The 16,139-nt window shown below is 36.1% G+C and overlaps 1 protein-coding gene across 1 annotated transcript; it reads right to left on the bottom strand.

Moving 5' to 3' along the window:
• Positions 1-8,703: 8,703 nt before the first annotated feature.
• LOC145899679 (uncharacterized) lies at positions 8,704-10,112 on the bottom strand. Its single transcript, XM_082988572.1, has 4 exons — positions 10,057-10,112; positions 9,599-9,795; positions 9,365-9,532; positions 8,704-9,307 (listed from the first exon to the last, which is right to left on the bottom strand). The coding sequence occupies exons 1-4, from the start codon at positions 10,110-10,112 to the stop codon at positions 9,021-9,023; spliced, it is 708 nt and encodes a 235-aa protein (XP_082844698.1). The 3' UTR covers positions 8,704-9,020.
• Between the last annotated feature and the right edge of the window lie 6,027 nt (positions 10,113-16,139).

Genomic DNA, 16,139 nt, shown 5'->3' with positions numbered 1-16,139 from the left:
CATATTTCAGCCTTTTACCAACTAAAATTAAAACCACATTTCTTCAAAGCTAAATTCCTGTACATATTTGATGGAAACGCGAAAGTGGACGATTGCATTACTAAGCAGAATCCTTTGACGCTACTCGCGCCGTTCCCACAGGGTGGAGCTGTGAATGAAATCAATTTTCCCAACTTCTTTCGCGAACTGACCCCACGAATGCCAGTCTTGACCCGGTTTATATTGAGTTAGAATTCGGAATGATGGATTACGCATCTGCCGTAAGCTTTTACATTTAAATTATAGCTGTTTGCAACGAGTGATGGATAAAACGAATCACCGGGGCCGCATAAATTACGTAGGCACTTCTTCATAAATTCTTTAATTTCACCATTATTGTGCCGAGATTTTGTAAATTTGTCTTAACTTATGCCCAGATTGCAGCGGCGCAATATCAATGCCTAACCTTTAACCTTCTGGGGATGTTGAACTGTGCCGTCACACACCACTATACTCTTGGCACAAGTGATAGTGACGTCAATGTGATTCTCCTCATAGCTGAAGATGTTTCCACACTTGGTGATATTTTTAAAAGTAAGCAACGTCATTTGTTATAAACAAAACTTTCCTCACGGTAAATTAATGAAAGCTTAACTTCATTACATATATGTTGTATATCGCTTCACAAAAAACCTGAACATTCCAGTATTTAGTCCATTATTGCTGAAATGTTACGATTAAAAACTTATATAGGGCCTAAAGGAAATAAAATGACCATTTCTAATCTTTTTCAACCAAATCTCACGAGAGTGCCTCGCCACGCACAAGACAAAATGAACTTCAACTCAAACCAAATCAAATCATGTTTATTTTGCAAAAAAAGTAACTATACGCGTATGAACAATACAAAAGGAAATGAAATGGCATGGGCACCGATAAAACCATAAAGGTTATCGAGTCAGGCGCCCGTAAAAAGGTGATTTCCTCACGGAGAATCACCGTCTGCAGCCAGTCGCACTGGGATGTGATGGTTGCGACAAGCTGCATGTGACGAAAGGTGGCCACCCGGCCGTGCTGGCCAAAGCAAAACCCATCGAAACGCAAACGCCAACTCGGTTCTCAGAACGTTTCCTTTGATCCACATCGACAGACCTTAAACGTCCCGAGGACAGTCCAATCGTGGTGGTTTTGGTTGGAGATGGTCGGGATCGTATGGAGGTTGCTCTTGTTGAATCATCGTTGGTCTTCAAATAAATAAATTTCACAAACATGAGAGCCATGATCAATCGAAAAGTCATACAAGAAAGTTGAAAAAAATATTTTCTGCACCAGTCCCTTGCCACGCCCAATTGGGGAACCTCTGAAGTGGCCATTAAAGCGATTATGTATACACACGGACTGAGTGACGTCATTGTGTCCTGTTTTTCATATAAATTGTCATAACCTCAAGTTACTGCTACCTGAAACGTTTTAATTTAAAACGTTAAAGGGTCTTGTTTTCTAGCAACGCCTTTACCTAACGCTTAGGTTCTTACATTATAACCAAACATAATGTGGTTGTTCTAAATTTAAGCAATTTCATTACTATTTGAATAATTCTTCTGTTTTTAGCGATTGCCTATAAGGTGATCGATACACAAAGACCATTGTGGGATGCTGAGTTCTTCACGATGACGTTGGTCTCATCGTCAGCTGGTACATACACCAGCAACAGCGAATGTAACTACTCCCAATTTTTAATGTTTTCATGTAATTATAAACAATGCCACTGGTTTAGCCCCAATTATTTTAAAAGCGAGGCGATTAGAGCTACTTGTTGTTTTAAAATCCAAATATTTACGAACGGTTGGGTTAGGATTTACTTCTTTTACAGACCTCTCCCAAGTTGCCTGTGGTCAAGGCATGACGTCATGTGACCGGTTTCTTGGTTCTGTTGCTGATTTAACCGACACAGAAATCATTGACATCATCACCAATTTTAATTTCAACTAGATTGTGATGTCCTGTGTAGTGGCAACAAAATGACATTGGCTGAAGAACTTTGTGTTTTGAATTACAACCAACAACAAAACACTTAAATCTTGCGGTCTTATGTGCGTCAAAACGTATCATCTTTTTCCACTTGTGCTATTTTAATGTACGTGTATAGGGTAAGAGTATATAATGTGAATAAGGCGAGCACATTATAAATTTTATCCATTTCTTTACCCGACTTCCCGACCCCTGATGTTACGGCCGTGTATGCGAACAACTCACAAATACTTAATTGTAAATATTACAAGTATGTTCTTACTTAAATCATGAGTTTAAAAATGTGCGTTCATTGATCAGATGCAAAAATACTGAAATTATCACAACTCCTAAAGATTCGGTCAAGATTCTGAAAACTCTTCTATTCAGTTAAGTCATTAACCGGGCATGGGAGGAAAAAAGATTGGGTTAAGTTATCAAATACGAGAGAAAAATTGTGTAAAAATTTAGGACCATGCTAAAATTGGTTTATTTGCTTATAATTGGACGTTGTTATGGTGATACATAACACGCATGGTTGGCTGACGCGAGTGGATGTGAATTGGAAATAAGGCAGGATTTAATCATCACGCTGTCCTGATCATACTGTAAGTAGTTAATGTTTCCTACAATATCCCACGGCGCAATGTCAGCTCCCACCTTCCCACTTAATATCTTTATCTTTTCTTGTTAAACTATATGGTTCACTTCAGTAAACTGTAAACACGTTCTCACTATTTCCCACATTTTCTTGCAAGTAGTTGTATCCACACCACTTGATGTGGCGGTAAAAATATTATAAACAGGTGTAGGCCTACCTTGTTACCAATAAACTCATTTGAAAAAAGGGATTGTATCGCTTATTTATCAACAAGTCACATATGTGGCAATGCTAAAATGCTTGCAAATAGAAAGCGGAATGAAATCGTGAACACTGCAGGACCATTAATTTTTGAAACTTACTTCTGTAACGCAGGTTCCGTTACACGAAGATACGCACGCTTTATATTTAAATATACGAGTAAATTAGCTTACTTTGGGGCAAGCAAGCAATTATCAAACCACAGTGCTTTAACAGCACAGTTAGTTAATCAAAGAATAGTGACAGTTATTTCTACTTGTAAAAGAAGTAAACTTACTAGGCCTACTTGCATGGAAATTACTGACCACTACAGCAACATGCAATAGCATAATAAATTGGTGGTAACACGGCAGCTATAAAAAGTGATTTGCATTGTGACATCACAAGCATACTCAAAATCGAGAAAAAACATGTCCTTTGAGATAAGGCACACCAAATTTTAGATCAAACTGATATTTACTTTTATGCTAATACAGAAAGGCCGTTGCCAGTCTTATGAACTTTTAGCGCTACAAATTCTTTGGTGAATATCGAAAAAAACACTAACCTTATGCCATCACTTGCACTTTATCTATCCATCGACTTCCACTAAAGGTTGCTACGAAAGACACCTTTTCTAACATGAAAATATTATTGCTTCTATTAACCGTCTAAAACCGTTGTTGTATTAAACGACGATGGGTGTCGCACATACAGTAGAAGTTAAGTATAGGTGGATGATGAAAGGATAGACTTCCTAGACGGTGTATCAACCAATTCTTTGGGGTTCGTAGTTTTCACGCTACAACCTAAAGAATATGTGGTGCGAAAAGTACACATGGATATCCTGGCCACGAATCCCGATAAGTTTTTTTCTTCTCATATGGATTGATCAATGCTGCCAATCAACCGCCCAAGCGTATCTAATTTCAGCCTGCAGCAACCTTTACTTTTAAGATAGGATCCCATCAATATACCCCCCAACTAATCAGCTCGTATGCACGCAAAAAAAGGCTGGAGCCTACAAAGTGCAATTTTTGCACCACAAATACAAAAAACAATCCCCGATCCTTAAAGTCATTCTTGGAAAAACAAGTGCCTCAACTGTGTTTTTACTCAGTAAAGCTACCCTACGTTCCTTTTGGTGCTTATTATTGTCACAGAAATAATGTAATTTTAGTTAAAATGCATTTTTAAGATTCTGCTAACCTGCCAAATGCATTGCAGTATTTAAAAGTTTGTTATTTACGTTTCCAGGTAAAGTTAAACCAAGAAATAAAAATTGAAACACGAGGGAATTATTAAAAAAAACTAATGAAAAAAGTGAACTGAAGAAAAATAAAAAATAAATGAAGTATTTTTATTTAGCACAAAATTTTGCAACTATGATCTTGTTTGATATGGAAATATTGGACAAAGCTTGGAAGTGGCAATGACTTTGCGTAGTTTTGTGCAGACGTATGTATTTTGCTCTCCATACTAACATAACTATTTCACATGGAAGCATAGGTACTGATAAAACTTTTGCTTTTTCTCATTATTTTGTTGAAGTGTTTATTGTGTGTGTAACTATATGTGCGTTCTTACCACTACTGTTTGTGTGCAAAGTTACAGAAACCAACTTCATGTCGTGAAAATCGCAAATAATCGTTGGAAAAACAAATATGTTCTAGGTCCTATTGTTTGGGGCGTGGATAAAGCAACCAAGCCGTTCAGAATTTTTTACTTTCTGTTGGTTAAAAACTCGTTGGATTATCGCGGTTTATTTGAGACTTTCCTTGAGATTGTGATTAATCGGGAACAGGAAACATTGGTGCGTGACGTCGCGCAATGAACCGGCGTACTTAATCATACCCATATGCGCGTATCGTGACTGAAGCTCGTAAAGCAATTTACCGTATGATTCATACACCGTTCATACCTACATGTAAATACTGTTAATTGTGTACAATGTTGAAATTTATGTCTTTCTTCTTTAGTGTATCGTATAGCATATCCCAGGCTGTGCATGCACGTTTACAAGTTGCATCACCAGCATACTTAAGTTGCAAAGGATGCGCTCTATACAGTTTAACTGTGGTGTATTTAGCATTCATTGAAAAATGCGTTCTCGTTTTTGCATATATTCACTCTACCTTCAACAGTTACAAGCAAATGGTGACGTTGTGCTAGCTTCTGTCGCTTGCATACATGGAGAATGACGTCGTTGAAAACCTCCATCTCGTTAATTTTATGGGAGAAAGTTACTTGAAAGCCCACAACAAATGTACGAAACTTATCAAAACAATAAAACTGTCATTCTATCATCGTAAAGTTTGTTTAAAAAGAGTTTTACTTTGGTCTGAATTACCCACGATATGAATTCTGTGAAACAAAAAATGTTAGATGGCATAAGCAACAACACTAATGCAATAATTTGCACGTGTTATTGTTCCCAGTAAGTTAGGGGAATTTCCCTTGAGTATTCTAGCGATAAAGGGCGCTAGAACAATACGTAGAAATATTAAACTATATTGGGATAAAACCCAATCGGGATAATTGTTCGAATGTCGGTGAACCAAAATAACAACAAGACAACAACTTCAGAATAAACTGGGCGAGTGCTTTTTGAAGGTGCTTAGAATGCGTACCATAGGATAACGCTGAGTTCAAATCCTAATGTGATCAAAAAAAGGTTGGCGATTGACATCAATAAACATTCAAGGTGCATTAGAAATCATAGACAAAAAACTTAAGCAGCTAATACTTATGGGCGGTAATAAGTTCGGAAGCAGTCTTGTCAACATAGATTTTTTCGTCAAAATGTATTACCTGTGGCCATTAGTGTTATTGAATGCATACATAGAGTAATGTGAATAAAGGGAGCACATAACAACCTTGTGATTAGCCTAAAAGTGTCGATGACTTCCTGTTCGCTTGTGTTACCGGCGTATATGTAAATTTTTTGCAAATACTTCAATGGAAATGTTACTTGTTTATTTCACTTTAAATAAAAGGGTTGCAAGATGTGCGTTAATTAATCATTAGATGCCTAAACCACAGTTATTCACAGCTTGTAGTGACCACATATGTGTATTTTTAATGTGTATTTTTTATAATGTATGTTGTATTACATGCGTAAAATTGTTTGTGGAAATTTTATACTCTGGAGCGTTTACGCACGCATTCACGTAACACGGAACGACAATTTAAAACTTTCACGACCATCGCTCTAACAATTAACTCTTGACCTAGGGGCATTTTTTAACTTGAAGAAGTTTTATATACGAAAGAAAGTTGCAAGCGGGTTTAAAAAGCGATGTAATGCATTGTCAAAGAATCATTCGGACCAGACCACTCTAACAATTCAACTCGATGCCATTCAAACTATTTCGATACCGAACGTTTAAATTGATAACTCAGCTCTTGGATTTGCTGTTTTGATGTCTGTCAAGTTTTGCCATCTTGGTAAAAGATCGTTTACCTGATTGGTGTTGGATATGCGGAGTTTACAGAAGAACACGCATCTACAAGCTCTAAGGTTAATTCATAAATTATGAACATGTTTAAATTGGTTTATTTGCATATAATTAGACATTGTAACGGTGATACATCTACACGCGTCAACCAACCCTACGTGTTATGTATCACCGTAACAACGTCCTACTATATGCAAATAAACCAATTTAATCACGTTCCTGAATAAGGAGATACTTTTGCGAATTTCCTAGGGTTGGTTGAAGCTTGCGTGTTGATGTTAATAGGAAATGATTCGGGACATAATCATACATGCTGCCCCGATCATATTTCAAGTTGTTGATATGTTTCCTATATTACACAACGTGGGATACCAGACGCACGGGCAACACGAAAAACAATATTCTCGTTTTTGTAATTGCTTTTTGCCACGTTGTTGATGCGCACACGTGGGGGCATGATTATGCACAAGCTTTTCATTGCATGGAAATATACTAACATTGTGCTCTGTATCTTTGTAGGAAAAAACTGTAAACAAATTTGTTCAGTGCACAGCATTATGCTGAAACCTAAACAACCTAACACAACACTTGTCAAGAACCACAAGTTGTTTGATATGGTTTTATTTTAATATCACCACAAAAATCATCCAAAGCACAAACATGTTTTGTAAAATATTCCATAATACTGGAGTCTAATACAGTGACCCAAAACTTAAAAAATATATTCCACAAAACAAAAAGAAATTACAATAATGGGGAACATGAACATCAGTGATATTTTTATTGGATCAAATATTTGTGTTGTTAAATGAGTGCAGATAACGTTGGACTTGATATAATATCAGCTGTTTATGGCAGCATTTTAAAAATTGTATTTGTCAATAAATACTATATGTGTACAGTAATGGCAGTTGTAGTTTTGTAATTAAAATAAAATTTTGTTTGAGGTAAGAAATGTGACAGAGTGTCAACTTTGTCAGGGTACAGTTACAAGAACGCACATATAACATATCTCAATACACACTGCTTGCAAACACTAATCTACAAATATTTTTCGACAGTAAACCACCAAAACTCCATCACAGTTTCTCACTATGAGGTAACATACATTTCAGTCCTGGAAAACCAACAATCACAAGTTGATCAAATCAAAAATAAATAATATTGCAGCAGTTATAAATAAATGCCTAAAAACATTTTTAAAATCACACACATTGCACATAACAATGAATATTTTAAACCAATATATCAGGTTTGCTGCATATTTTGATATAATTGTAAGGTACTATGGAAAGCTTTTGTGAAAATAACTACATTTAGAAAATATGACTTCGACATGGAAGTGCTGTTGTATGGAAAACCTAGGTGTGATTGCAAACAACAGAAAGGAAAAGCATGACAAGTGGTGTGCCAATCCAGGAAGTCCCCAAAGCTGAAAAATACAGGGAGAAATTTAGTGATTAATCTATTAAGTTTTGCTAAGTTTAGTTTAAATGGAGTGCATTTTTCCATTTATTTTACCTCCAAAATTTCCTGGTTCTGGAATAGTTGAAAAACAATATTTATTAACACATAAGAATACAACTCTTAACACTAGTGATAAATGTATTTGTTCAAAGGTTAAAGTTCATTTTTAAACATGTGTACAACCTCAAATATCAAAGTTGAGATGTAGTTGTTTTGATTCCGATTCTTTGCAATTAAACCATACACTGGATTTATATGCTACCCATATATATGTATTTACCTGTTGCTCCACCATTACTTGTTGTTGCTGTTGCAATTGCAGTGGTTGTAACTAAAACAAAATATCAACACTCAATAATTTTGCAAAACCATCATTTAACGTGCATGCTAATTATGCATTTTATCCATCTAGGCTTTCTCAGGGTTATTGTTCATTGTACAAGTTACGTTTTAATGTTCCAGAAGAACAGACTATTAAATATAATATGCCTGGCAGCAACAGAAACATTATATTTGCTAATTATGCAGATTGACATCCACACCACGCAATATTAATGCTATGCAACACAAAAACAGACAAAATATCAAAGTTTACCAACAGGAAAAACTCCTGGTTACATAAAAAACTTAATCACCATGTGTATCATTAAAATCAATATTCCATGTTTCTTTTAGGTATATTTTAGGTAATGTACTTTAACAAAGAAATCTTGAGAAAACCAATATTCTATATTTGCATGTGCTTAAGAATAAAATTAAAATGAACAAAATTTCTTTTTAGGAATAATATGTGAAAAGTGTCTAGGAATAATATGTGAAAAATTGTAAATATGGCAAACAACTTTGCACAAGGCTTATTTTTTTGTAAAACATATTCCATAAACAGTCTCTCAATCTCTCAATTTGCCACCCAAAACACATACAATCGTAAGTCCAACAAATCAAATCCATTCAATATTTGCCACAGTTATGTTGACAAAATGTAAACAAAAAAGTTCCATAATAATAAACCAGCGAATCATGCATTGTTAGCGAAGCACACTTTGTGGAAGTAATTTATTCATGCAAATTAAACTGCAACCATTACAAACCACAACATACAAAGATATTTGCCACCAACAAATTACAGACAGCAAGAGAAAAGTAACTGGAGAAAATGTAGTCAAGGCATTGCCACAGTTTTAACTTAAAAGATGTTTAAAGGTAGATTGGAATTCATTCCAGAAAAATTTTTCTTCATAATAGTGCAAGCTTTAGTTAAGGTGTTATTTGGCAAAAAAATGGCTTTTATTTAGCATGTCAAACAAAAGTAAAGAAAAATTATGTGTAAGACTATCAGCAGCAATATGTATATTTATAGGGTTGAACCACCCAATACCTTGGCAAACCAAGTCAGAAGTAATAGTTCGATCATGGGAACAATTTGCTTTCGCACTTTTTATTTTATCATCACAACACACAATGAAACCCATGGTTCCTTCTGTAATGGTTGAAGCTGTACCATTTGTGCAAAATGTTGCATTTGAGCCTAAAGCAGGAACTTCGCATTGAGCTAAAAACAAATTTTTTTTATATGGCTGATATAAAACCTACTACACAGTTTTAGTACCCAAACACGTTGTAACGCGCCACACTCCAGGAGCAACACATTCTGCAGATGCACTTCCAGTGTACCCACTGTTACATGTTAGGTTCAGCATATTATTAACAACAACAACAGCAGTTGAGTTATTTTTGTAAGATTGATCAGTAGGAATATCAATTGCATTGCATGAACCTAAAATTTTATGTTGTCAGTTTAGGGGATAGGCAAAAGAACAACAAAAATCAACAAAAGTCATACCAATGCAACTGTTACTGACATTCCATGTATCAACCCCCACACAAACTACCTCTGCAGTTCCAGAGTAGTTTTCAGCCCCAATCAAATTTACCCTCTGGCCAAAACCAGTTGTTCCATTTTGTGGGTGGACATATGAGGCATCTTGCGGTACTTTGTTATTCTGGCATTCAACTAAAGATTTACACAAATGCCAGTAGGCATGTTATGTTTCTACGAACCAGCAACCTATTTTTAACATGCCTTTGAAGGGCCATGTACATGTATAAAGGTGAAATACTTGCCCTAGCAACCTTTTCAGCTATTGTTTGAATTTTGCTCAATTGCATAAATATACATTTATTCGATTCTTTTAATTTGTTATGAAGCAAATGACATTTTTATTTGATTGAGCTTTGCAGTAACTCACCATAACCATGTAAACCGACTGATTAATGTTGGCACATGTGACACACTCTTACCACTTAAACACAAGAGTGCTTGTTTGTGGGCATATCATAATAATGTTTCTTAGCATGATAAAGGTTTGACGCTATATCAAAGTTATGATGAGCGCAAGAAACTGATACGTCGTTTAGTACATAAACATAAGCAGACAATTCCATCTCTCACACAAAGAGTCTGCGATGCCTTAACATGGCAGCAGTGGTCCCGATTTAATGTTTACAACAGATTGCCAGACAATCACAAATCTAGGTTGATGCACAGTTTTACAACTTACAAAAGTTGTTTACAAAGGACTTAAGACTTAAGGAACATGCAATGGTTCTCCTGATAGGCATAACCAGGGTGGTCTGAGAGGTTCAGAACCCCACCCTTTTGTAACATTCTGTCTGTTCATACTTAAATTTGCCATTGTTTCCTCAACATGAAGCATAGTTACCGAACATGTGTTATAAAACAAGCACTATTTTTCGTTGATCCAAAAACAAAATGTCTTTTGTTTACAGCGGTCAGTTTGTAGCAATGACATGCATTTTCCTAAATCTAAAATCATTAGTTATGTCGTAAAACAGGCTACAAACATTGAGCTCCTGAACATTGACTCAAAGAAATACTATAACTGCACGCATATAAGCAAAGAGGTATAGCGGACCACTTCATGCAAAAACTGAAAATAGAGTAATCTTCTGGGTTACAATCTAATGACTTATAATTGAACTATTTCCAATTCAGAAACAATGTCTCACTGCTAATACATATTCGACAATTCATTCACTTCAATCATACACAAGTGGAACACTGACTACATCACAAAACTATGAAGTGCTTAACCTTTGTAACTTGGTAAAATAAAAAACAGGTTTTTAAGAAAGGTTGGCATCACACAGTATTGTGCCTATTTAAGTTTAGCACACAAATGAGTTTATGTTAGTGGAGAAGTTAACTTAACAAGGCAACAGTTTTAGTCATATGATATTAAAGGCTTCTAACAACAAATAAGATATTAAAAAAAAAGTTTCGAAATAATATATTTAGTTGTGCAAGCTGCAGACAGACTTACACAATTCATATTATTGGCTCCACTTTGCTTATAATATATTTAAGTTACTATCATTAAATATTTACAAAACTACCTGAATTACAAAATGCTGTCAAGTTCCATGTAGCATCAGATAGACAAGTAGCTGTTTGGATTGCTGGTATGTAATTAGGTGTCATGCATTCAAACATGTGTGTGCTTCCAAAACCTTTATTGGCTGGAACATTCTTCACCACACCCAGCCTGCTCACATTTCCGCAATCTAAACATACATGCACAAATGTGTGCCACTTTTATTTTTTTGACATTTTTTTGTATCCTGTGGTGGACCAGTATTTAAATTACAAATAGATTTTTTAAACAAATTTTGAAAAGGATTTACTATGGGCAACTTACAAATAACTGTTAAACCTAAGACAACAGCAAAAGTTTCATTCTGAAACAAAATTATTACTATCACATATGTATTTCTATGCAAGTTCAATACAACAAACAAACAGACAGCTTAGTTAAGTGAAAAATATATTTTTTAAGTTTCTGTTTTTCGCCTGTAGTAGTTACACAGACTGATGATGCCTTATATATATATATCTCTTTTTTTTTCTGAATTATACATCAACTAACTGAGCTGTCTGCATGATCGTTGTATTGAACTTATGTAGAAATACTGGGTTAACTCGAGCTAGCAGCACTATTGGATACCAAGCAATAGTTGGTCATAGTGCGCTTCACTGTGGTTTGTCATTGTTGTTTTGTACCCAACAGATCAACATTGACTAAAAGGTACCACAAAGTGGAAATCTGTGTGCCTGCTAGTTTATGAGCTAGCCTGTGCCAAAGTCAACAGCTGCACTGATAAGACCTCACTGGTCGAACTTAAGTATGAAATAAGACTCAAGTATTAATAACTCCTGAACAAAATGATATGTTAGCTTTTTTTGGTAAATGTCACAGACAAAATTAAATAAGTTCAAAGCAAAAATAATTTTGCCATTTTGTATCAAAATCCTCTTATTATGTACAAAATAATTACTTACATTTTGCTGTCACATTAAACTGTGCGGGGTCACCAGCAACACATCCAATTTTGATATATAAGTTGGATGGTGCTGTTACTGGAAGGGGTGAATATGTTGACACCAAATTATTAGGAGAGTCCTCAGTACAAGTAGTATTATATGTAGGGTTGGAAACACACCCAAGAGCATAGAAGTTTGCAATAAAAACTGTATCCTTATACCAGTCACAGTTGGAATAAGGATTATTTGATATAGTATATGTGAAAGTTGGAGAATAATTAATAGCTATGGAACCATTATTTCTCACTTGACCGGATGAGGTGATTTCTTGTCCAACTAAAATACAAAAATGTTTTCTAAATGTGGTATCATTTCATTGAAAACTGAAAATAGGTTTTGACCACCAGGTATCACAATGAATTATTAAAATGTTCGTTTTTCAGCTGTGTATTGATGTATTTATGTCCTGCTATGTTGCGCCCTTTTTCACTTTTTCTTCACGTAATTTCCTCGCCTTTGGGTTCGCTACTGCGTTTGTTTTATTCTCTGAAGAAGCCCAGTTGTTCTTACAGGTGGAACATCGGAAAACACAATCTTTTTAAACTTAAGGTACATATTTGTTGTTTTTTCACGGTAAGAACGAACAATTTAGTAATTCATTCATTTCATTGTGAGGGAGAGTTCCCTATATGTAAGTATATATTTTAATGGGAGATACAGAAATGAAAAACGTAGACTTGATTTTTGAATTAAATATTTGATGACAGGTCACAATAGCAAGAAACTTGTGCAAAGTCATGAAAGGCATTAGTTTATACCAAAATTTCAAATGCCATCTTATTAGGCATTTAATAGGCATAAAATGCGGACTTATTTGAAGCAAAGATATATTCAAAACACTTGCTAAACACCTTTGAGCAAAAATGAGTTACAGTGGTTACAACCCAATGCCTTTGCTATTGTAACCTCCAGTAAGTCATTTAAACAACAGTAAAGTTTAGACAAATATAAACAAACCAAACCTACCTGCCAAGTGCGGGCTAGCGGCAAAAAAGCCAAAACCACAAACCATCAGTACCAACAAAGACATAACTTTCAGGTACATATATTGGGTCGGGTCTAGTGCGGAATCGTACGTACCTATGTTCCAGAAACCGGGGAAACTCCAAATTACGTCACAATAAAGGTGGGGTCAAGTTATGACGTCACACCAAAAATTACGTCACTGTGACGTCACTGGCTGAAGATACGCACCGACGAAGATTCTCGCCTACACGTACATACGCAGTTCTCCTATAGCAGTGGTTCCCAACCTGGGGGTCGCGACCCCTAAGGGGGTCGCGGGAAGGCTATCTGTGGGTCGCGACAGATATGTGATGTTTTCATAACTTGTTACAACACATAGGCTACAAACAACTAGTTGGGCCTACTATCGCTTTGTCTTGTCAGGGACGATAAGCAGTAGGCTATGTGCCACTAACATTGTGCACAGGCATTGTCATTGAAACATCACAGCAATTATTGTCATCAACAATGAAAGTATCAAAAAGCAGTTTAGGGCGTTCAGTTGTAAGTAGCAGTGAGATATCAAGGTGCAGTGTTTTTCTTTAACTCTGGTCATGGAGAAGAAGCGTAAATATGTTGAAGAATATTTGAAGTTTGGATTTACCCGCATAATCTGCACTTGCACTGAAAAGCCTCCGTGTGTGTGCAACGTGGTGCAGTGCTGAATTAAGCCGTCTAAATTAAACCGCCATTTACACACCATGCACCCCCAACACGTGAAAAAAAGATTAGGAATTCTTCAAACGTCATGAAGCCGGTTTGAAACGGCAGAGATTTGACTTGGGAGGTAGTTTTCAGATTTTAGCGTTGTCAAATACTCAACCACGGATTTCAAACTTGGCTATGGAGTTGCAAGTCAGCCGTCTTATGGAGCAAAGTGATTGCCAATAAATGATATACTGTAAAATGCACTTTGATTGATATTGCTGTTGGGAAAAAAATGGTGGGGTTCGCAAGTTAGTTTGAATCAATATAGGGGGTCATCAACCACAAAAGGTTGGGAACCACTGTCCTATAGGCATCGAAAAGGCGACGAAAGGCACAACAGCAACGAAGAAAATACGTGTTTACGCTTCATTGATTATTCAATAAAATAAACATTTTACAAGCTTGAAATTGCCTACGATCAACCACAAGGGTATCCAAAAGCAATATAAGAAAAAAATGAAGCTAAGCATAGCGCGTATTAGCGCCGTTGGCGGTAAATATGTCACAAAGTGAACAATTGTATGTCGCCCTGAAGAAGTTGTCGCACAGACTTAATTTTTTGCACAGACAACCACAAGTGTCACCAAACCACCATACTTGAAAATCTAGGCGATAACGAAATATTAACCCTATTTAAATCGACGACAAACTTTTGTTTGTGACGTAACAACGTTGATGATACATGGATTAGATCAAAGTTGTAATCATCTTAAAACACAGTCTCTTCTGTACAATCGTATCCATTTATACATTAATCGGACCAGTACTTTAGCTTGTACACCTCGAAACATACACACACCTCTTCGCACTCTGGCGCCGTTGGCGGCAAGAGGGGGTACCAAGTGCGGAATCGTACGTAACCATGAAGAAGACGTCGCAGAGACTTGAAATTTGGTACAAATTATAAGAAGAGACATATAACAAACATACTAAAAACACAAGTCGCTACCTCTTTATCAACCCTCTTTTAAACAACGATGCACATTTGTTTATGACGTAACAACGTTAATGATAGATGGATTGGATCAAAATTACAATCATCTTATAACACCGTCCCTCCTGCACAATCGTACCAAAATTTACAATAATCGGAGAAGTACTTTACCTTTCACACCTCAAAACATACACACACTTCTACGCACTCTGGCGCCGTTGGCGGCAAGAGGGGGTACCAAGTGCGGAATCGTACGTAACCATGAAGAAGACGTCGCAGAGACTTGAAATTTGGTAAAAATTATAAGAAGAGACATATAACAAACATACTAGAAACGCAAGTCGCTACCTTCTTATTAACCCTCTTTTGAACAACGATACACATTTGTTTATGACGTAACAACGTTGATGATAGATGGATTGGATCAAAATTACAATCATCTTATAACACCGTCCCTCTTGTACAATCGTACCAAAATTCACATTAATCAGACCAGTGTTTTAGTTTGTACATCTCGAAACATACACACACTTCTACGCACTCTGGCGGCGTTGGCGGCAAGAGAGGGTACCAAGTGCGGAATTGTACGTAACCATGAAGAAGACGTCGCAGAAACTTGAAATTTGGTACAAATTATAAGAAGGGACATATAACAAACATACTAAAAATTCAAGTCGCTATCGCTTTATTAACCTTCCTTAAATCAACGATAAACTTTGTTACGTAACAATATATAGTAGATAGATTGGATCAACATTGTAGTCATCTGATAACACCGTCCCTTTTGCACAATCGTACCACTATTCACAATAATCGGAGAAGTACTTTAGATTGTACACCTCGAAACACACACACACCTTTACAATGAGGGACATGACACATTAAAAATTGAATTCGCTGCCAGTTTATTTATCGGGTTCGGATTAGCATTGCCAGAACGATATCACAAATACACACACAAACTGCATTAACTCGGATGTTAATATAAACTTATTTTATTGCTTTGAGAATTTTCCAACTGCACCCGTGAGGTAATCTCAACGCAGTCGTTAGGTTTTTTTTTTGCAGGACCTTTTGCCGGTAGCCGTATTGTACCTGCCTATTTACAATTTAGGTTTTTTTCAGAGCAGGTCCTCTCACGAAGTTTGGAATACTTGACCTGCGTTTCTCGGGCAGCATTGTCACCTGCACAAGTTTAAAAGCGTTAACTTGTCACCTAAATTGGTGTTTGTAGTCTATTTTTAACAATACTTGCCCATTTAAACCAAATACTTTGGATTGTTTTTTATGGCCAAAATCAAATCATTAAAATAATGAGATTTTGGCCTCCTTTGT

The sequence above is a fragment of the Ascidia mentula genome, chromosome 4, assembly GCF_947561715.1.
Source record: "Ascidia mentula chromosome 4, kaAscMent1.1, whole genome shotgun sequence".
Lineage (NCBI taxonomy): Eukaryota > Metazoa > Chordata > Ascidiacea > Phlebobranchia > Ascidiidae > Ascidia > Ascidia mentula.
Note: the sequence above shows the minus strand (reverse complement) of the source record. Positions and strands in the feature narration are given on the sequence as shown.

What these genes read in the sequence shown, in the direction of transcription:
- LOC145899679 (XM_082988572.1), bottom strand. Translation starts at nt 10,112, where the DNA reads ATGCTAAGAAACATTATTATGATATGCCCACAAACAAGCACTCTTGTG. An exon ending in AGCACTCTTGTGTTTAAGTG is followed by an intron (nt 9,796 to 10,056) that starts GTAAGAGTGTGT and finishes AACATAACATGC; the next exon opens with CTACTGGCATTTGTGTAAAT. An exon ending in TGTCAGTAACAGTTGCATTG is followed by an intron (nt 9,533 to 9,598) that starts GTATGACTTTTG and finishes ATAAAATTTTAG; the next exon opens with GTTCATGCAATGCAATTGAT.